The 22393-nt window shown below is 43.8% G+C and overlaps 1 protein-coding gene across 1 annotated transcript; it reads left to right on the forward strand.

The window, feature by feature from the left end:
* Positions 1-2826: 2826 nt before the first annotated feature.
* On the forward strand, positions 2827-21814 carry LOC112255751 (serine/threonine-protein kinase PAK 6). Its single transcript, XM_042325414.1, is given in 10 exon segments — positions 2827-2974; positions 11885-12132; positions 14317-14955; positions 15847-16068; positions 16071-16379; positions 18444-18577; positions 19897-20023; positions 20116-20241; positions 20408-20542; positions 20669-21814. Coding segments are annotated over 9 exon segments (2064 nt in total). The 5' UTR covers positions 2827-2974; positions 11885-11928; the 3' UTR covers positions 20837-21814.
* Positions 21815-22393: the final 579 nt, after the last annotated feature.

Consider the following 22393-nt stretch of genomic DNA (forward strand, 5'->3'; position numbering starts at 1 on the left):
AAATCTACACTGGAGTTGCTCCAAAAAGACAGTAAATGTTCCTGATTGGTTGACTTAGTATGCTTGAAATCTGCTTGAAAATCTATGGCAAGACCTGGAAATTGTTGTCTAGCAATGATCAACAACCAACTTGACAGAGCTTGAAGAATTTTGAAAAGAGTATTGGGCAAATGTTGTTGCACAATCCAGGTTTGGAAAGCTCTTAGAGACTTTACCCAGAAAGACTCACAGCTGTTATCACTGGGAAAGGTGATTTGCACATGTATTGACTCATAGGGTTGAATACTTATTTAATCAAGATATATTGGTGCTTTATTTTTCATAATTATTTTACAAAAGTAAAAAACATTCTTCCACTTTGACATTACACAGTATTTTGTGTAGATTCATTTTAATCCCACTTTGTAACCCAACAAAAGGTGGAAAAAGTCAAGGGGTTGTGAATACTTTATGAAGGCACTATAGAGTATTAGTGCTGTTGCAATTCTGAAATATTTTGTATTCTCACTAGCATCTTTGCTGCAGGACTTGCTGCTATCTACTGATCTACACCTCTCTCTCTACTTGGAGCTCGATTTGGAGAGACTACTAGTACCTATGCCTAATTGGGGTTTTGCAAGGCCCTGGGAGAAGGATATTTCGATTGACAAACAAATCCAGGCACTATTAGCTTTGTTCACAACTGGTGCTTTTATGCTATGTCCTTTTTTATTTACAGTACATTCACCAGTTAACAGCACGATTCCTTCCCAGGCCAATACCTTACTTAGCAAAAGTCTTTGCAAGACATGGCTTAGTTAACTGCAGGGTTATACTGAACTAGTCAGAGGGAAGGGACAGGTGTATGACAGCTAATCAATTGAAAGTAATGTCATGTCATGCTTGATAATGACATGTTAGGATGTGGGCTCAGAGGCTGCAGCCCACTCTGAGATCCTCAGGTGCATGGAATGACGTGGGCGTTGACCACTCACTGATGACCACTCACTGACTACCCACAACCACAGTCAACATTAAAGCCTGGAGGCACTCCAACCCCTGCCTGAATGTTGCCCAGGCATAATCCTGAGAAGCCCCACTAAATGGCATTGAAATTGAAATGCAAGCAATTCAGGTTGTCTCTCACGAAGAGAAAGGCTTCATTTAATAACAATAGCTGAAAAAGGCTAAAAAGGCATTGTCAATGTAGGCCTACTTTGCAATGCGTGTCATTACCCCCAGTTTATCTGGTGACTCAATGTTTTCATCAGAAGCAGTAGCAGCCTCATCAAGCGTGACAATGCTTGACAAACAACAATAGGTGGGTGAGGTTTAGTATCACTATTTCTTATGTGCAATGTGTTAGTTTCTTGGACATAAGTAACATTTTTTTGTATTGCCTCGTGTTGAATTTGAATGATATTACGATCCTAGACAGATAAATAACAGAGGCCATAGACAGAATGCATATTGTCATAAATAAAGGGAGGATTTAAATAAAGGGAGGAAAGGGACTTTTTTTGAACCCACTTAAGCCACATATGTCTCTCCAACCACATGCAAACTTGTAGCACAGAAGGATATGAGGTGCAAACAAACAAACGGTTGTCTGTAAACAAGCAGCAAAAGGACCAGACACCATCAGATAGTCTGAGCAAACAGAGGCATTTTTATTTGTTATTGTGAGCTATGAGACCTGTGTTCTGGATAAGGCTGCCCACCCAATAGCACTGCATTGCAGACAGTACTAACAGGACAGACCCAGTAGGCTGACCAATCAATATCAGCAATAACAGTGATGATAACAAAGACAACAGAGGGAGGGGGGTCACATCTGCCAAGCCCCCTAGTGTTCAAATCTGTATAATTGTTATGCAAATTTGCTGAGTCAAGCCTTTTACTTGGGTTTATTTGATGTGGTAAAATAACTTTATATTTGGCTGTTGCAGAGCTCATGCACAAGTGTTTTTTAATCAAAATACCATGTATTATTGTCCTAAATCTTATTAGTCTTGCAGGTTATTTCTGCTATGTATTTCATTTTCTTATTGTTGTGTTTTTTTGTTGCTATAATCATTCTACTTAATTCCAGATATCTTTTGTTAGAGAAAAAACACTGTCATCCCCGACCCTGCATCTGTTGACCAGGCAGGGAGAAAAAGGCAGAAGGAAAGGGGGACCAGATGGATGAAAGGTATCCCAGGTTGTGTGTACAGCAGCTCTACTTCCCTTTCAGTCATTGGAAACAAGCCTAAACAGACACACACACAGCACGCTGCTATCAACTTAGGGCCACTGCAAAGACAACCCAATGAGAGGGTGGGAGGAGGGAGGGAGGTGATAAAGAGAGTGAGAGAGAGAGAGTAGGAGGGGATGCGTGTGTGTGTGAGAGAGCGAGAGTGAGAGAGAGAGAGAGAGAGAGAGAGAGAGAGAGAGAGGGGGAGGGAAGGAACTCTGCATGGCTGTGATATTCTCGCATCTTGGATGGGGCTTTTCCTCTGGTTTTGTCCCTGTCACTGGCCACCCTGTGTCCCCAGGAGCAGGCAGCGGTATAGCGGTGCACGGACGAGTTGTTAGCCACGGCGGGAGCTGGGGATGAATCATCCCCAACAAAGAGCTTTCGAGATGGCAGTGTGTGTTTCTGCCTGGAGGGAGGAATGCATCAGGCTTTCTCAAGCAAGCAGCAGCCTGCAGTGTGCGTCTGCTTGAGAGCCAGCCCTCCTCGACGGTGTGTGTGTGTGTGTGTGTGTGTGTGTGTGTGTGTGTGTGTGTGTGTGTGTGTGTGTCTGTGTGTGTGTGTGTGTGTGTGTGTGTGTGTGTGTGTGTGTGTGTGTGTGTGTGTGTATGCATGTGTGTATGCATGTGTGTATGTGCAAGAGTGTGGGGGTGTGTGTGAGGGAGTGTGTATAACAAGTGTGTGTGTGTATATGTGTGTGCTCACTCTTGCACTCTTCCCTTCCTGGAGGAGAGGCTCTCCTCTTCAGCGATCGGCAAGGTAAGGAGACTGACGGTTTTTTTCCCCACTAATGAATCCCTACACACACCCTGTGTATTCCATCTGGGGAGTGGGGATGGGGGCATGGGGCAGAAAAAGGGAAAAGAGGCTTAGCTCCATTGATAATGAGCAAGGTAGTGTGTGTTTATGTGTGTGTGCGGTGTCGGAAGGCAACAGTGGTGGTGGAGGAGATCAGAGAGAGAGAGAGAGAGAGAGAGAGAGAACAGGATGCAGTAAGCCCAGGTGGTAATAAGGGAGAGAAGAAAAGACTGACTGAAAGGCTGCTTTCACCTGCTCGTCCTCTTTCTCCCCCTCTCTCTCTCTCTCTCTCTCTCTCTCTCTCTCTCTCTCTCCTCAGCTTCTGTTGAAATGATCTCCCAGAGTGTCTGGTGAGCAAGCAGATACTTATGTGTTTTGACTGAGAATGAATCATGTTGAGACAATACAGACAAAGCTATAGTATTTCATGCTCATTGCATGCATGCAGAATAAAGGTACTCATTGTTGTCCCTATGCATCTGTCCTTATCTGGGACTGTAAGCTGACTGTAAGCTGACTGAGGGATCCAGCTGCTGTATGTATAGTTATGCTTACGTGGATGCCGAGGGAGGGGAACAAACTGACGAGTGTGGGATTTGTTAGATAAACATGAGCTTTCTTCTTCTGCTCTGTGACATCATGCACAAAATGTGTTCCTTTAGTGTGCCAGGATGGTTGTAATGTACTGCTACGTGTTTGTACTCTGTGGAAGTGAGGATACAGAGAAGAATTGCTCAGTGAATAGCAGAGACCAAGTGGCAGACTGACAATTAACCAATCATGCCATTTTACAAGGTTTTATACTGTAGATTATATTACATTAATAGTCTACGTTATACTAGCCTTGTTTTAAGTACTTACACCAAGGAGATAATATAATGGGATATAGTTTTCATGGGATTGCTGGTACGATCAACAACTTGACGAATCTCTGCTCTGGTTTATAACTGCCGTAGGTTGAAACTCTAACCACATGCCCTGAAGTTATACTGCCAATTATGCCTTAATCATACATGTTTGACTGCAGCAGTATGACATGCACCACTTACCTCTCACACCAGTAAATGAGTTGTGAGTAGTTGACCCTGTTTGACTCAGCTGAAAGGCCCCTCTGCACCTGTTGCACAGCACAGGGTTGCCTCTGTTAACTAGCAGGCTAATGGCCAGTTAGAACCATCAGACAGAGAAGCGCTGCTCTGGGACATCCTGGATCAACAGATCTATAGAGCTCAGCTTCCCCAGACCAGGGATGGTTAGGAGTGGCAGAGGCTCCACTCCTAGGTGCTGGAGGATTAATTGAGGTTAATCAATAATCAGCACTCAGATAACCTGATCGGTCATTAATTAACCCTGTTCTATTTTTTGTAAGTGTGTTTAATTAGTTGGTGGGGGGGGGGATTCTACAGATTCTAGTTAACACTACACTTTGGACACTCTTTATACCACAGCCAGAGGTAACGGACACGCCATGTGTTTGTTTCTCAGGTTTCTCATTGATATTCAAGAAGGCCAGGTAGGGAGGAAGAGAAAGAGCATGTGAGAGGAGAGTTTTATGGAGCGCACAGAGCCAGGTGGACATATGCTAGCTGAGGGTGAGTGACATGTCATACACACTCGTGACTCCTCTTCTCACGTCATTACTTGTTTGGAACCCTCTTTTTTCTGTCCCTCATTTTTCTAAAAGTTCACGGTCTAGCGCTGCCTCACATTGCTGTCAAGGCGATGACAAACGAGCTGGCCTGTCTCAGGTACAGCTGGGATGGTGACAGACGGACCCCATGGAGAAGCACACAGGTGCTGCCGAGACAGAGTTCCCATACTGGACCCTTAGCATACAGCCCAGCACTGTGCACATGTGGGCCTGCTGGAGGCAAGAGGAATGCTCGACTCACAGTCGTGTCTGCCAAGAGAGGAGAGGAGAGGAGAGGAGAGGAGAGGAGAGGAGAGGAGAGGAGAGGAGAGGAGAGGAGAGAGGAGAGGAGAGGAGAGGAGGAGAGGAGGAGAGAGGAGAGGAGAGAGAGGAGAGGAGAGGAGAGGAGAGGAGAGGGAGAGGAGAGGAGAGGAGAGGAGGAGGAGAGGAGAGGAGAGGAGAGGAGAGAGAGGAGAGGAGAGGAGAGGAGAGAGGAGAGTGGGCATTAAGAGTTTTCTGTGGCCACTGGCCATGAGATGTCAAACACTGAGGATTAGAACGCGACCAAGTAAAATTAGGACAGGATGCCCTGCAGTCACACTGTGTGATGCGACAGTGCCCATACTGGGTGATGGAAGAGGAACTGAGCTGCCGCAAATTGATAACATGGAGGGAAAACATATATTTTGTCATTTTGTCCCTTTCATAGGAAGAAGGGTGTACAGTAAAGATTGCTAGGGCGGAATTCTGCATCAATAAATTACACCCCTGAGAGGCCATTTGGCCTGTCTCATTGGACTAACCAGATTATATGTATTTATCTGCTGAGAGTCAGATTGTTTAAAGGACTGGTGGAAGCCAGTAGCATCTTTAATCAAACAGAGTGCAGGTCAGTACTGTACTTAACTTCCCTACTGCCTATATGCCTCAGTGGAACAGTTATAAGTACTCTATACGGGGCAGCAGGTTTCCTGGCTGGTAGAAGCGTTGGGTCAGTAACCGAAAGGTTGCTGGATCGAATCCCCGAGCTGACAAGGCAGCCCCCCACACCTCACTGGTTCAACTGACTAGATATCACCCTATGGCCGGGCGATTTGGGAGCTAGGACTTTTTAGAGCACTCATTTGGTACAGGCATGTGTCAGTAGCATCAAATCAAATCAAGTCAAAGTTTATTTGTCATGTGCGCCGAATACAACAGGTGTAGACCTTACAGTGAAATGCTTACTTACAGGCTCTAACCAATGGTGCGGGAAAAAATAAGGTATGTGTGTGTGTGTGTAGGTAAGTAAAGAAATAAAACAACAGTAAAAAGACATTTGAAAAAAGAGTAGCAAGGCACCTGTTAGTCAGGCTTATTGAGGTAGTATGTACATGTAGGTATAGTTAAGGTGACTATGCATATATGATGAACAGAGAGTAGCAGAAGAGTAAAAAGAGGGGTTGGCGGGTGGTGGGACACAATGCAGATAGCCCGGTTAGCCAATGTGTGGGAGCACTGGTTGGTCGGGCCAATTTAGGTATTATGTACATGAATGTATAGTTAAAGTGACTATGCATATAAGATAAACAGAGAGTAGCAGCAGCGTAAAAGAGGGGTTGGGGGGGCACACAATGCAAAAAGTCTGGGTAACCATTCGGTTAACTGTTCAGTAGTCTTATGGCTTGGGGGTAAAAACTGTTGAGAAGCCTTTTTGTCCTAGACTTGGCACTCCGGTACCGCTTGCCATGCGGTGTAGTAGTAGAGGGAACAGTCTATGACTGGGGTGGCTGGGGTCTTTGACAATTTTTAGGGCCTTCCTCTGACACCGCCTGGTGTAGAGGTCCTGGATGGCAGGCAGCTTTGCCCCAGTGATGTACTGCGCTGTACACATTACCCTCTGAAGTGCCTTGCGGTCGGAGGCCGAGCAATTGCCGTACCAGGCAGTGATGCAACCGGTCAGGATGCTCTCGATGTTGCAGCTGTAGAACCTTTTGAGGATCTCAGGACCCATGCCAAATCTTTTTAGTTTCCTGAGGGGGAATAGGCTTTAGTCGTGGCCTCTTCACGACTGTCTTGGTGTGTTTGGACCAATCTAGTTTGTTGTTGATGTGGACACCAAGGAATTTGAAGCTCTCAACCTGCTCCACTGCAGCCACGTTGATAAGAATGGGGACGTGCTCGGTGCTCCTTTTCCTGTAGTCCACAATCATCTCCTTAGTCTTGGTTACGTTGAGGGATAGGTTGTTATTCTGGCACCACCCGGCCAGGTCTCTGACCTCCTCACTATAGGCTGTCTCGTCATTGTCGGTGATCAGGCCTACCACTGTTGTGTCGTCAGCAAACTTAATGATGGTATTGGAGTCGTGCCTGGCCATGCAGTCGTGGGTGAACAGGGAGTACAGGAGGGAACTGAGCACGCATCCCTGGGGAGCTCCAGTGTTGAGGATCAGCGGAGGCAGTGGAGGCATACAGGGGGAATAGCACACCAGGGCTTACGACTTAAGATGTGCTGTTTACAGTGTCATTATGTCAAGGTGCTTGGGGTAGATAAGAGCTAGCTTTTACTTTACATGACTCTGTTAGTGTTTCATCGACTCTGGCCTAGTGAAGAACTAAGCCATTTTCTCTCACACTTACTGGGCCTGGAGAATCTGTGCCAATCTAATTCAGGCAGAATGATGTATATTCTCTGTCAAGCTCCCTGTCCCCTTCTCAAATCCCTCCTATTATGGCTTTTTTTTACAGCCATTGAAGCCAGTCAACGTTGACATATAAAAGTTTGAGTCTTTGAGTCTCTTGGTGATGAGGAGGGAGGACAACACGTGGCGAGGTTCCAACACAAAGAGAGATAAACTAAGACATCAAAACCATTGAAATGTTGTCAGTGTCCAGCGACAATACTGACAGCCCTTGCTAAATACCCCCCCACACCTTTCTATCTCTTTGGACTATTCCTCCACTCCATACCGTCAATATTCAGCCAAAAGTTACGTGCAGTCATGCACTGTTTCTACCCTAGAAGTTAAAGCAGGGCAAAGTTGTAGGATAAGGACATTTCTTAATTTCTGAAACTAATTTCTTAGTCACTCAAGGAAAAGAAAACTAAGAACATGATGGAAAAGCTTTCAGTTTCCTTTAAAACCAGAATTTCAGTGATTTGATGCAGTTCTGACTTGCTTACTTAACAGGAGTTTGGAGCTTGCAAGGGCAGATGACCTAGTTCAGTGAGTTTTGCATACTCACTTTTCGAGAATATTCTTCTGTTTTAGAGCTTTACTTTAATAAACTACAGTGTCTAATGAATGTGGTTCATGATCTAGCCCCAGGGTATACTGTGCATAGCTGGCTGCTCCCAAGTGTGGTCTTTATTTGAGCTAGCGATATAACAATACGTTTTTTTGTTTTTATATGCTGTTGTTGTACCACTAGCTCAACTAAAGACCACACTTGGGAGGAGCAAACATTAAGCACAAATGCACTTTCTTTCTTTTCATTGCAATGTTATTGTCTAGATCCTAAACCACTTTTAGATGTATATAATTTATCTCCTATTATATGATGTACTGTGGTGTAGAGTACTGTACCCTCTCCTGTAACAGCTCATGTTATACTGAGTAACGGTAACATGATGATTGAGGCCATTAGCAAAGAAACCCCATTTCCCTCTATGAGGAAGGTCTGCCCCTAGTGACTCTACAGTCACACTCCGGCAACGAGTAACTTAGTGAAGGTTCTATAGTGTGACTCCCCTTTCATTTGCTTGCACACCACTTGCATGATATACCAGACCACTTACTAATGAAATATATATGGAGGGAGTATGTATTTATGTGTCATAAGAATCCAGTCTGATTACACCTTTTAAACGTTTCAATTAAAACAATAATCATCACCCTATTGCGTGTTGACTCTGTTATTGCCACTAGAAGTGACTCTTTAGACAGGCATGGCTACTGAAGGAAAGGGCAGCATCAACCACAATCATAAACACTGCAATTGTGCCGCCCAGTCACGTCCAGTTATTGTGTACCTTTATCCTTCCCTCAGAGTGTGTGTGTGTGTGTGTGTGTGTGTGTGTGTGTGTGTGTGTACTGAAAAAACATACCCCTCCACCTCCACCCCCCTTGAGAGGCAATGCAGTCTCATTACACTCAAAGGGCAAAACGGGCATCATAATGAAGCTGATAGAATAGAAATCTCTGAGCCCACACCACCGCACTGCAGAGTCCAAAACAGCAGTTAAGACCTTGATGGTATCTATGCCACGGCACAGGTCTAGCTGTGTAATTCAGCCCTGGATTATTAATGCATTGACAAACACAAAAATAGGATAACCTTCTGTCCCATCTCCCACCCACACCTCACAATTTGACACATATCTTGTGAACAACAAACGTGCGTCAGCACTCGTGGGAGAAACTGTGTCCTAAAATTGGATCACAGGAGGGCTGAACACGCTACTGATCTTACAAGCATAGTAACCTTCATCCTCCCTACATCATTGCAATCCTGCCAAAAAGGATGGAAAGTCAATCAGGACGAAATAGGGAAAACATTCACTTAAGCTTGGTGGACTCACATCCAGCAAATCCAATACCTCTCGTATCTCTCTATATCTCTATATCCCCTTCTAAGAATATGGTAACGGGTGCATACGCCCCCCATCACTAGTCCTGTCCTCTATGGGTCTGGATTGATGGGATAACTGAGTCTTGTCTGCCTGTTAAAGCTGCTCACAGGGTGGTATGGCTGTTTTTAGATCTAGAGATGGGCGTTGGGTATGAAGGCATGTTTGCGCTCTAAGGTATGTTGTTTACAGGGACACTGACACATTCTGGAATTATAGGCTGTCTGTTTTTAAAAACCAGGGTTGTAATTCATACAACTTAGAGTAGTGATTATTGATCAGACTGTACTACAAGAGTAAGTATGTTTTCTAACGTTAAGTTGGCCAGTATGCCTGGTAAAGATTTTAGCATGTGTCCCTTTGAAAAGTGATTTTGAACAATTGATGGCTCTGAACCATCAATCTTTAAAAATCAGTTGTGAAAGGGATGCATGATTGGTTCTGTGTTCATGGCAGGTATTTGGATCTATGCTATGTTTGCACGTGTGTTCATGGAGTTGGAAAGAAATCAACAAGTGTAGCACAATTTAGAATGACCTCATCCTCTATGGCTTCTGATATCCTTGACAGCATGTGGCCAAGTTTTGCTTCAGCACTTTGATAGATTCAAGGCAAGCTGCTGAGGCATGGGGTCAAGTCCCTGTAGGTCAGAAGTATGTGACCAGAAACCATTATTATAGCAGCTGCAAGTTCAGCTCTGCATGCATATACTGTATATAAAGTATTTTCCTATGGGCTGAAATGAAAGATATTGTTATCTGAACAGTCATTAGCTTAGTGGATTCTGATATGTCGATGTAAGGGCAGAAGCCTGTGATCACAACTTGTAAATCATCTACTTTTCAATTCATTTTGTTGAGAATGAATCAAGATACTGTGTTTTTATTTGTGTCCAATTACTTGGTTCTTTACTTTGTAACTCCCATTTATTCTGAAAGGAACCGCATAGAAGGGATATAGTGATGTGTAATGTTGTGTTTGTAATCTGCAGTTCTGCAAAGCGAGGATGCCTGATAGAGTAGCAGCACACAGCACAGAGCACTGAGAGCAGCCATTCTGTTTGTGATGGTATCATCCCATTATCACTGGCACCGGATGACGGTAGTAGCTTACATTTCACTCATGAGTAAATATTGATAGATCTGATTGTACAGGAAACACAAGAGCCTTGTGTAAATATTTGGCTCAGTTGTGCCAACATCTGCAAATGCACAGTTCTGAACAGACACAGAACTAGAGAACCAGGCAAATGGAGCGAAAAAACAGTAATGTACTTTCTGGTTATTTCAAACCTTTCTTTAATCAAACTCAAAAGACAAACACTCCTTAAAAGCCTTTTCGTGTTTTAGAGTGAAAAACAAGGTCCCCGTCTACAACCACAGTCAGGTCTACCCTGCTCCGTGGTCCCCGCTCTGTCCTCAAGCCCACCCACACCACCTCCTGCCAGCCTCCCTCACGCTATAGTGTCCCTGTCAGAATTAAATTCCTTCCCAGCTCCACATTACGTACATAGGGAGAGCACAGAATGATACACTTATGCAACACTTAGCATATTAACCTTCTGTTTGAATTATCCTTGGAGGGGGAGATTGGGATTGTAGAGTGTGGGAGGGGAGGCTGCCAGTGTGATGGCCTGCTGAGTTACAGAATGCCGTAGTAGTGATTTCCTAAACTCCCACTGTGTCACAATGCATCATGGGAGATGAGCCATGTTCAACTGAAGGCACATTTGTTGTGTTACATATGACAACGTCATTAGCGTGTCATGCCAGCTTGTTACAGTGGGCCACCGGCCATGTTCCCATTTGATGTTCTAGCAAACATCCACCAGCTTTCAACAAAACATGTTCTCCAACAGCACTTTATCAAAGAGCAGCTCAAATGCACTATTATATTTTCAAGAAAATACGCAAGCATAAATGTGGGTGAATTCTATCCTAGTACAGCTAAGGACATTAGATGTAATGTAATTGATAACTGTCTTTGTGGTAGGTACACATGAGAGACATGACAGCAGTGTCCTTGGCTTACACTATACCACTCCACTGTCAGTGCAGAGGGCTTTATATCTAAAGCTTGAGTGGTTACTTTCCCTACAAGCCAGAAAAATTCATGCTCCTTCATTAGCATTGGAATGGGGATGGGGTTATAGTGGGCAGACTGTAGCATAGTGGGTAGACTTTTAGTGTGTTTTCTTCCCTCTAATGCTCTGAAAGCCTGTGGGCTCTGGCGAGGCCGGCTGTGTGCTCGTAAGTAAAAGGGCACAGAGAATGAAAAAGCCTTAATTGACCAGATATCCTTCATTACACACAGGCTTACAAACTCAATGCACTCTGTCCCCCTAAGACAAGTTCTAAAGCACAAAGGCCAGTGACAGACAGAAAGCCAGTCTGGAAGATGGAAAATGTTTTTTAGACAGATAGATTTGAGTTTATTCACTTGTATTTTGATTTCTGGGAATGTACTGCATCTGATGATGGCTTAGTCACTTCGGGGTACACATTGATGGATAATAAGCTGTTCATGGATTAAATTAGCTGTAAGTGACTGTATCAATGGTATGAACAGTACAGTAGATGTTAAGTGTGCTGCAGATTTAGAAACATGTTATATATATTTCTTGTCTATGCAGGGCCATCTTGAATTTGTCAAGCTGTCACTTTTCTGGACCTGACAATGTTTCGTAAGAAGAAAAAGAAGAGGCCAGAGATCTCGGCACCAAAGAACTTTGAGCACCGGGTGCACACCTCTTTTGATGCTAAACGAGGCTGCTTCGTGGGCCTGCCAACCCAATGGCACAGTTTGATAGAGAACCTCCGCAGGCCCAAGCCTATGGTGGACCCCTCCCGGATCACCCCAGTTGAGCTCAATCCAAAGAAGGTACTGGGCCTTATTCTCAGCCCAACTGGCTGTATGCACTGGGTGTCTTTTTCTCTTGATGTATTTTCCAACAGATTAAAAAGAGTTGAAAATGTATAGGATTTTATTTCTGAGAATATTCCAGTATTAGTGAGCCTCAAAGCCCTCCATCTAAAGCGTTTATAGCAGAGGCTTTCTTACTACAGTACAGAGTCCTTTACTGCAGCAGAGCACTGTGGTGGTCAACACTTTGCTGTTCTCCCTGTCATATTGCTTTCTTATCTATCACAGGGCTCAGCTAATGACCCTGCTGTGTACACTGACTGTACAACATGAATCCTTGGAGGGCTCCAAGATTTATTACTCAATGCAGGCAATTAATAACGATCCATGGTGCCTTCCCATAGATGTCACGCTGAGGAATAGAAAGTGCAGGTACAGCAATGGAAATGCCAGTGAGCGATAAAGCCTGCAAATCGAAGGATTTCTGCGCTAGACTGAATGCTCGTGCCGATATGCCCCATAGAAAAACATAACACATTTTCATTACCACCAGTGGATAAGTTTGAGCTTTGCATTTCAGAATCTCCTCGTCAGTTTATGAAGCAGAGTCATGGTTTTAATTGGATCATCGGGTTTGGATTGGTAGTACAGAGGAGTCTTGTGTTCCGTAAATTACGTAGCCTGCATGGCAGAGGCAAAGGTTGGAGAGGTTACATGAAACATGATCACATTTGCTACATTTGAACAATAATAATGCATTCTGTCCTTTGTAAAGGGTATGCAGTGGGATGTGAATTAGTCTTCACGTGTGTAGATCTACACGCCTGAGTGCGCTGGGTGGAGTCAGACATTTTAGAGCAACACGTGCACTTTTGGGTAACCTGATCCCTCACCCATCCCAAATAGCAACATTCATCAAGGGGTGACAGAGGTTTTCTTGTTGTCTTCTCATTTCTTGTGAAAGCAAAAGAAGAGTCTGGCTTGTCTTGTCTTCCCCTGCTGGCAAGTTGGCTAAACACTGCGAGCTAGCTAGCCTTTTAGCTTCCCAAATCTCATGTGAAATAATCTGATGTATAATTAAATAATATGCCCTGTCAAATATTCTTATAGTTCCCAGTGTAACCTACAACAATATCCCAATTTGATATGCTGCTTCAATGTATTCATTCCCATATCATCTAAAAAATATAACGTCAAACTTTTTTTGTCACAGAGAAGAAGAATCAAGCACTGCTTTTACATTTTCAAATAGCCTAGAATAAAGTTATCACTTCTAAACAAAATACCTTTTTGTGGGGGATTCTAATAAGGCTTTAATGTTGTTTGGTTTATTGTTTGAATAGTCGCTGAGATTATATGTACTTATCAATGCAAAATAGGTTACTTTGATACATAGCCTACAGATCAGATCAACAAACCATGCGAGCTTCAACGCTGCCCCCATGGCTACGCGAGGAATGATACAGCGCTTTACAATTTTCATGTGGTGGGAGTACGTAGAATGTCGGAATGCACTACAAGGAGCCACCCCTTTTATGACAAAAGAAAACGACATTGTGACACGGGGTCCGTCTTCATAGGGTATAAATAGCCCTTAAGCCACCTGTGCAGCTGTGAGAGCAGACTAGAGCACCATACAAAAGACAGACACATGGAAGACTCTCATAACAGTGAACATGACTTTTCTTTACCCAGATATTGAGTAATCAGCCAATGGGCCTATTCTCTGATATGTTAAACTGAAAGGGCCTTCTGCCAATGCATTTTTAAGTCTGTGTCATCTTGTTCTGTCAGGGCAAGTTAATGCTCTTTCTCTATGCCACTGTGATGGGTGCTGCTAGATATTTTACTTGTCAGAAAGAATCTGTCAGCTTTTACCATTTTTATACAAACCACATAACAAAATAGAAGCGCCTGCATACAGGCCAAAATATGAAATCACCATCTATGCTACAAAATAAATATGCAATATGTAGATATGTCCTTCCAACATATTGCCAGCAAAACTAACTGGGAAAACGAGTTAAGTCTGGATTTTTGAAGAATGCCAAAACTTCCCTTTCAGACTCAGAGTTCTAAAAATAATCTTCCAGCGACAGTTGTGTCACCCTCTTTATTCCACACCCAAATGCACAGACCTCTCAGTATGTTATGATCATTCCAGTCAATGTGGTTGGCTGAACATAACTGCTCTCCTTTCAGACCATTGTGCGTGGGAGTATGATCGGCCATGGAGACTACATCTCAGCCATGATCTCCGACATGAGCAGGCTGTCCGTGACCAGCTCCAACTCCCTAAGGAAGAGCAGCCCTTCAGGCAGGAAGAGGGCCCAGTCCCTTGGCAGGCTGGGGGAGGTGAAGGAGGGGGATACCTACCAGTATGAAGACCTGGGAGAGGATGACATGGAGCAGCAGCAGTGGAGGGACAGGGCTCATAACATCCACAGTGAGAGTGGGATGCCCCAAATGGGCATGAAGAAGAGCATCACCCTGCAGCCCAACGGGGATCTTCCCAGGGCTAAGTCCACCTACGAGGTGAGTGTCAGCTCTCTAGAGGGACCCCCGGTTCCATCCCAGCCCATACAGGTGCCTATTAAAGGGGCTTATATCAGCTGTGAGGTGGGCAGTCCCACAGAGAGACTGATGGTGAGGAGAGACTTCCAGGTGCCGAGGGTTATGCCACACAACCAGAGGCCCTTCTCATGCTTCTACAACCCAGCCATGGCTGTCCAGCACCCCCATCCTGACCATGGGCGTCACCCCCCTCCGGAGTACCGCACCAACCTCTACATCCACTCCCACAACAGCCCTAGCAGACCATACTCCTCCTACGACCTGAAGGTAAGCATGTCACTTCATCATTATCTCTCATCTCTATTTTAGATGTACATTGTCTTAGCTTAGCTGATGTAATCAACTATGATATATTATTTACAGACATACGTCAACCAATTTCACATTGGCCAGTAATGGCTGGAGAGGAATATGTGGAACTGTATCAAATCCATCAAACACATGGTTTCCATGTGTTTGATGCCATTCCATTTGCTAATTTCGGCATTATTATGAGCTGTTCTCCCCTCAACAGCCTCTTGTGCTGTGGTATATACAGCAATTAACACCTTTACTCGTTGAAAACCCTGTGCATATAATGGACAGTGAGCTACTTCATAGACAGTTTTTTAGGTGAAACATTTATAGAAAACACTTGTAGAGCCCATAGCTCCTCTCCATCTTACAGCAGACTGCATCACTGCATTCTACAGTCGATTGCTCAATTAATGCTGTTGTTTTTTCAGAGGTGCTAAAATGTGATTTGTGACTTTATTGCTTGAATGTGCTTATAAACGTTGAGAGATGCTATGTTTAGCAAGATTCCAAGGGTACATTGAGGTACCTACAAGTGTAGGATCTTAAGTTGACCTATATTATTACAGCAAAATAATCCTGCAGCAACAGGATTTGAACGTTAAGTCCATAATGTTGCTTGATCGGTGGTTAGGCTATTCACTGGCAAAAAGTAGGCTTCATGAAAAGAGCAAGAATTCTCAACAACAAAAGAGTGATCAAATTAAGATCCTATATCTGAATGGCGTTTTAGCAAGGGGCGTACCAGGTGAAGTGAATGCATAGTGTGAGAGTAAAGCACTGTTATTTACATCCAGTAATAACGCAGGGGAGGGACCTTGGGAAGACAGCCAACTCTCTCTCTCTTACTCTCTCATCATCCAGGCAGAGTCGGCTCTGAGGCACCACCAGTCAGGCTTCCTACCCAGCACCCCCAGCAGTCCCTTCATGAGTGGCATCAGACCCCACAGGACAGTGCGCTCTTCAGCCAGCTACACCCTGGGACTGTCTCCCAACATGGGCCTGAGACTCAATGGGCCTGACCCTTTTTTGAGACACTCAGGGTGCCCTAATGCTCCCTTCCCCAGGCAGGACAGCCCCTCCCAGCCCCGGCCCTCCCCCACCGGCTCCCTGGCCACCAGCCCCCAGGCACATGCTCCCCTGCTTTCAGACCCCCTCAGCACCCCCAGAGGCCGCCACCAGACCCCCCCAGGGTGACCCATGAACAGTTTAAGGCTGCCCTGCAGATGGTGGTAGACAAGGGAGACCCTCGGTCGTACCTGGAGAACTTTGTGAAGATTGGAGAAGGGTCCACAGGGGTGGTGTGTATCGCTCGGGAGAAACACAGTGGCAGGCAGGTGGCCGTGAAGATGATGGACCTGCGGAGACAACAGCGAAGAGAGCTGCTTTTCAACGAGGTATGAAGACCTCCAGTCAACACCATCCTTAATGACCCCCAAAACCTCACCCCAAATCACCAATAAATCACGTTGGATACATCATATACATACAGTACCAGTCAACAGTTTGGACACACCTACTCATTCCAGGGTTTTTCTTTGCTTTGAATATTTTCTACATTGCATAATAATAGTGAAGACATCAAAACTATGAAATAACACATATGGAATCATGTAGTAACCAAAATTCTTCAAAGTAGCCACCCTTTGCTTTGATGAAAGCTTTGCACACTCTTGGTATTCTCTCAACCAGCTTCATGAGGTAGTCACCTGGAATGCATTTCAATTAACAGATGTGCCTTGTTAAAAGTTAAGTTGTGGAATTTCATTCCTTAAAATGCGTTTGAGCCAATCAGTTGTGTTGTAACAAGGTAGGGGTGGTATACAGAAGATATCCCTATTTGGTAAAATAACAAGTCCATATTATGTCAAGAACAGCTCAAATAAGCAAAGAGAAATGACAGTCCATCATTACTTTAAGACATGAATATCAGTCATTAAGGAACATTTCAAGAACTTTGAAAGTTTCTTCAAGTGCAGTCGCAAAAACCACCAGTGTTATGATGAAACTGGCTCTTATGAGGACTGCCACAGGAAAGGAAGACCCACAGTTACCTCTGCTGCAGAGGATAAGTTCATTAGAGTTAACAGCCTCAGAAATTTTAGCCCAATTAAATGCTTCACTGAGTTCAAGTAACAGACACATCTCAACATCAACAGTTCAGAGGAGACTGCGTGAATCAGGCCTTCATGGTCTAATTGCTGCAAGGAAACTAGTAAAGGACACCAATAAGAAAAGACATGCTTGGGTCAAGAAACACGAGCAATGGACCATAGACCGGTGGAAATCTGTCCTTTGGTCTGATGAGTCCAAATTTGAGATTTTTGGTTCCAACCGCCGTCTCTTTGTGAGCAGCAGAGTAGGTGAACGGATGATCTCCGCATGTGTGGTTCCAACCATGAAGCATTGAGGACTAGGTGTGATTGTGTGGGGGTGCTTTGCTGGTGACACTGTCAGTGATTTATTTAGAATTCAAGGTACACATATTAACCAGAATGGCTACCACAGCATTCTGCAGCAATACCCCATTCCATCTTAGTGGGACTATAATTTGTTTTTCAACAGGACAATGACCCAACACACCTCCAGGCTGTGTAAGGGCTATTTGACAAAGAAGGAGATTGATGGAGTGCTGCATCAGATGACCTGGCCTCCACAATCATGTGACCTCAGCCCAATTGGGATGGTTTGGGATGAGTTGGAACGTAGAATGAAGGAAAAGCAGCCAACAAGTTCTCAGCATATGTGGGAACTCCTTCAAGACTATTGAAGCTGGTTGAGAGAATGCCAAGAGTATGCAAAGCTGTCAAGGCAAAGGGTGGCTAATTTGATAAATCTCACATTTAAATATATTTTGGTTTGTTTTTGGTTACTACATGTGTTATTTCATAGTTTTGATGTCTTCACTATTATTCTACAATGTAGAAAATAGCAACAATAAAGAAAAACCCTTGAATGAATAGGTGTGTCCAAACTTTTGACTGGTGCTGCATATCCTATCTTAATTTGATCTCTCTGTTGTCGCAGAAAATGTCCCTTCACAGCAGGAAATGCACATTGTAATGTATTCAAGATTTTAAAACGTTTCTAAAGTTTATAATTTACATTTTCAAATGTCAGACTTCATTTATCCTAAGAAAAAAATGATCACCCTCTACAAAAATGTCCATTCATTATAATCCACATAATAATTCACATTTCCTGTTGCTGCAGGATTATTTTCTGGCTGTGAGAAACTGGTCAAATTAAGATACTATATCTGTAACAGAGCCCACCTGTTATCAATTGAAACTGCGGAGGCACATGCCCCCTTAGATCCAGCTAGTCCTTATTTTGTCCATCAGTTAGTTATTGTCCCTGACAATAATACCCAAAGACCCTATTTTGCCCATCAGTGCCCACTTGAAATCGTCAGTAACCTTACGTGACACCTCTGTTATCAACTGTATTTGTTTGTCCAGGTGGTGATCATGAGGGACTACCAGCACAGGAACGTGGTGGAGATGTTTAAGAGTGCCCTGGTGGAGGAGGAGCTCTGGGTCATCATGGAGTACATAGAGGGTGGAGCACTAACCAACATCGTGTCTGAGACCAGGTATGGAGACACAGCACAGATCTGACCTACTACCCCATAAACAATTGGGGGCAAATTGTGTTGAAGGAACAATGAAAAGTAAAATATAGTCATTTTTAAGAGACAAGAATTCAAAGACTTGTGACAGAATGATAAAGCAAAATTCTAGTCATGTCTTCAGTACCTATTTTCACCATTATGTGGTAGTGTGGTACTGACTGCTTGAGGGGACAGGCACCTAAGCACAGTTGCTTTCATTCTCACTGATACAAGAGCAAAACACTGTGTCCTCCTATGGGAAACTATAATCTGATAACATAATTAGATTTGTGCATGTTGAAATGACGTGGTTAATTTAATTTGATCCAAAAACACGAATCAATCTATGCTCCCATACTGTTAAATATATCAGAAACTGTATGCATAAACAAATTGTCAATGCATATTAACACTACCTGTCAATGTATTTTAATTCCAAACTGAAAGTTGACACATTCTCACTATATAGATAGGAGTTGACCCCAAAACCAGGTATCTAGAGACATGGGGACAGAGTGCATTTCTATCTAGCCAGCTGACATATTAAAATGGTCCAGATGGAGTCTGCAATTTTCATTGGTTGTCAGAGCCCTAGATTAGTATTTGTTTTGATTGAACAGTCTGGAATAAGACCCCTTTGCTAAAATATACCTCCTTCATACTCCAATCCATCCCAAAATAAGTTTTGAAACAATCAATATCGCTCTGGAAGCCTTAAAGGAACAATCTGCGATTGCTACTTACATTTTTTTAAACTTTTAAATTAATGATATATACCCATTGATTCTTTAAGAATATAACTAAGAATATAACTTAAAAAGAGCATAGTTCAACTGTCGTACCCCATCAGAACCCAAAATCTAAGCTTGTTTTACTCCATTTATTTGTCAAAATTATATTTCTAACAATCATTGTATAGCCTCAGAACATGGTCAAAACTATACATTTTTATATCATGGAGGTCAGTCCTTGCATGCATAGCTCTGTCTATGAATTTGAGAGCTCCAGCCCCATCCCTCAGCTATTTACCAGAACAGTGGTGAGGAGCCTGATTTGTTATTTGAACTGCAGATGTGTGCTAAGGTATTTACTGAGGAGTTTCTGAAACACAGTTCTTCAATGTTCAAAATCTCCTAGGCTATATATTCAAAATGCATAAACGTGATACTCTGAATGCACATAGTCATCTGAACCTCACTTATGCCACCATTAATTTATAGCATCACCTGGGTGACACAACAACAGCCATTCTGCAGTGCAGTTTTGAGTGTTGTGTGTATCTATGTCACTCCCCCATGCAGGCTGAGTGAGGAGCAGATAGCCACAGTGTGTGAGGCTGTGCTGCAAGCCCTGGCCTACCTTCACTCCCAGGGAGTCATCCACAGGGACATCAAGAGTGACTCCATACTGCTAACACTGGATGGGAGGGTAGGTCTTTTGAATTGAGTTGAGAGAGAACACACCTGTTCATGTATTCATAACTGTTGATCATTTAATTGTAATGCTCCTGTCCTGTACAGATCAAGCTGTCAGACTTTGGGTTCTGTGCACAGATCAGTAAGGACATTCCCAAGAGGAAGTCTTTAGTAGGAACACCCTACTGGATGGCTCCGGAGGTCATCTCTAAATCTCCATACAGCACTGAGGTGAGAAAGAAGATATTCAAAACGACTCTGTATCCTAACTAACTTTACAGGTATATTACTGCATACTAACTGTGTCCAAACACATAATCATGATGTCCAGTATTCATGTGCATGTCAACACTGCTGATATCCAGTATACTGCGTACTGGTTTGTTGTGTCTGCCAGGTGGATGTGTGGTCTCTGGGCATCATGGTAGTTGAGATGGTGGACGGAGAGCCCCCCTACTTCAGTGAGACCCCCGTTGCAGCCATGAGAAGACTGAGGGATGAGCCAGCTCCCACCGTACGGAACACAACCCAGGTCAGAGGTCAAACGGAACACATACAGTACATAGAGAGATACTCTCTTACACATGCACAGAAACACACACACATCTTTTCTCTATTTCAACATGTCTGCTGAATTAGCTTGGACTTTACACTATAGGTATCCCCGGTGTTGAAAGACTTCCTGAACCGTATGTTGACCCGGGACCCAGTGGAGAGGGCCAGCGCCACAGACCTGCTAGAACACCCCTTCCTCCTGCAGAGCGGCTCCCCGCAGTGCCTGGTGCCCCTGGTGGAGCAGTACCGCAAGCGCATGTCTCACTGCTGATCCCATGGTGGACCCTGATCCCTGATTACTACTGTACCCACCCTGAGTGTGATCTGCCCAGGCCCAACCCACCCAGCACCCACCCCAGTGTGGGAGCAGCACCAGAGAGCAGATCCAGACCCAGAGATCCTGGTGCTGTTACAGAGCTCATGGCATCAGGCCTGTAGGCTTGGTAAACAATGGCACAGCATGGGCCTAGAGACCTACTGTAAGAAGCACTTTAGCAGTGAGTTGGTGTAGTGAAACAGTAGCATGCAAACAAACAGTATTCCTAACTCATTTCAGCAACGTCTGGTTCTACCTGTGATAGACAACATCCAATGGGATTCCTCCCGACACAACACCAATCTAGCCTTGGTACATTATATACAGACTTGAAATCCAAGGGAACTGTAAACTGCATTGTGAACTTTTACTGTAATTGAGCAGTTTCCCATTGTAGTGTTTGGATAATAGTGAATTTTCAGCTTGTGCTATAGACTCAAGTTATGGTAGCTCATGACTTGGAGAGAAGCTTGATGTTACATACCTCTACAACCATATGGGACACTGACTGAAGTTCACCTTGTCAGTAAACAATTTGCATGGCCAAATGAAGGCAGACCTGGCCTGATCAGAATGTTTAAAACATGCTACTATGAGAGACCTGCCGCCAGTATCACCATGACAAATGTGTAGATGAGGGGATGTTTGTTCGTTTTTTATTGTGCTCAAGCAATCATTTTCCTTTTAATATTTATTCTATTTTGCTTTCCCGAAAAGTGTTGTGAATGGTTTGTAACGTGAAATTGCAAATAAGTTTTCAGTTTAGAATATCAACTTGAAATGTAGCAGATGAACAAATAATGTAAATACATCCTGTATATTAGGACTTACTTGCAGAGCCACTGTACTTACACTACCGCTCAAAAGTTTGGGGTCACTTAGAAATGTCCTTGTTTTCCATGAAAACATACATGAAATGAGTTGCAAAATGAATAGGAAATACAGTCAAGACGTTGACAAGGTTATAAATAATGATTTTTAATTGAAATAATAATTGTGTCCTTCAAACTTTAATTTCGTCAAAGAATCCTCTATTTGCAGCAATTTCAGCCCTGCAGGCTTTTGGCATTCCAGTTGTCAATTTGTTGAGGTAATCTGAAGAGATTTCACCCCATGCTTCCTGAAGCACCTGCCACAAATTGGATTGGCTTGATGGGCACTTCCTACGTACCATACGGTCAAGCTGCTCCCACAACAGCTCAATAGGGTTGAGATCCGGTGACTGTGCTGGCCACTCCATTATAGACAGAATACCAGCTGACTTCTTCTTCCCTAAATAGTTCTTGCATCGTTTGGAGCTGTACTTTGGGTCATTGTCCTGTTGTAGGAGGAAATTGGCTCTAATTAAGCGCCGTCCACAGGGTATGGCATGGCGTTGCAAAAGAGTCATAGCCTTCCTTATTCAAGATCCCTTTTACCCTGTACACATCTCCCACTTCACCACCACCAAAGCACACCCAGACCAACACATTGCCTCCACCATGTTTGACAGATGGTGTCAAGCACCTCTCC

Source organism: Oncorhynchus tshawytscha, linkage group LG08, assembly GCF_018296145.1.
Source record: "Oncorhynchus tshawytscha isolate Ot180627B linkage group LG08, Otsh_v2.0, whole genome shotgun sequence".
Taxonomy (NCBI): domain Eukaryota; kingdom Metazoa; phylum Chordata; class Actinopteri; order Salmoniformes; family Salmonidae; genus Oncorhynchus; species Oncorhynchus tshawytscha.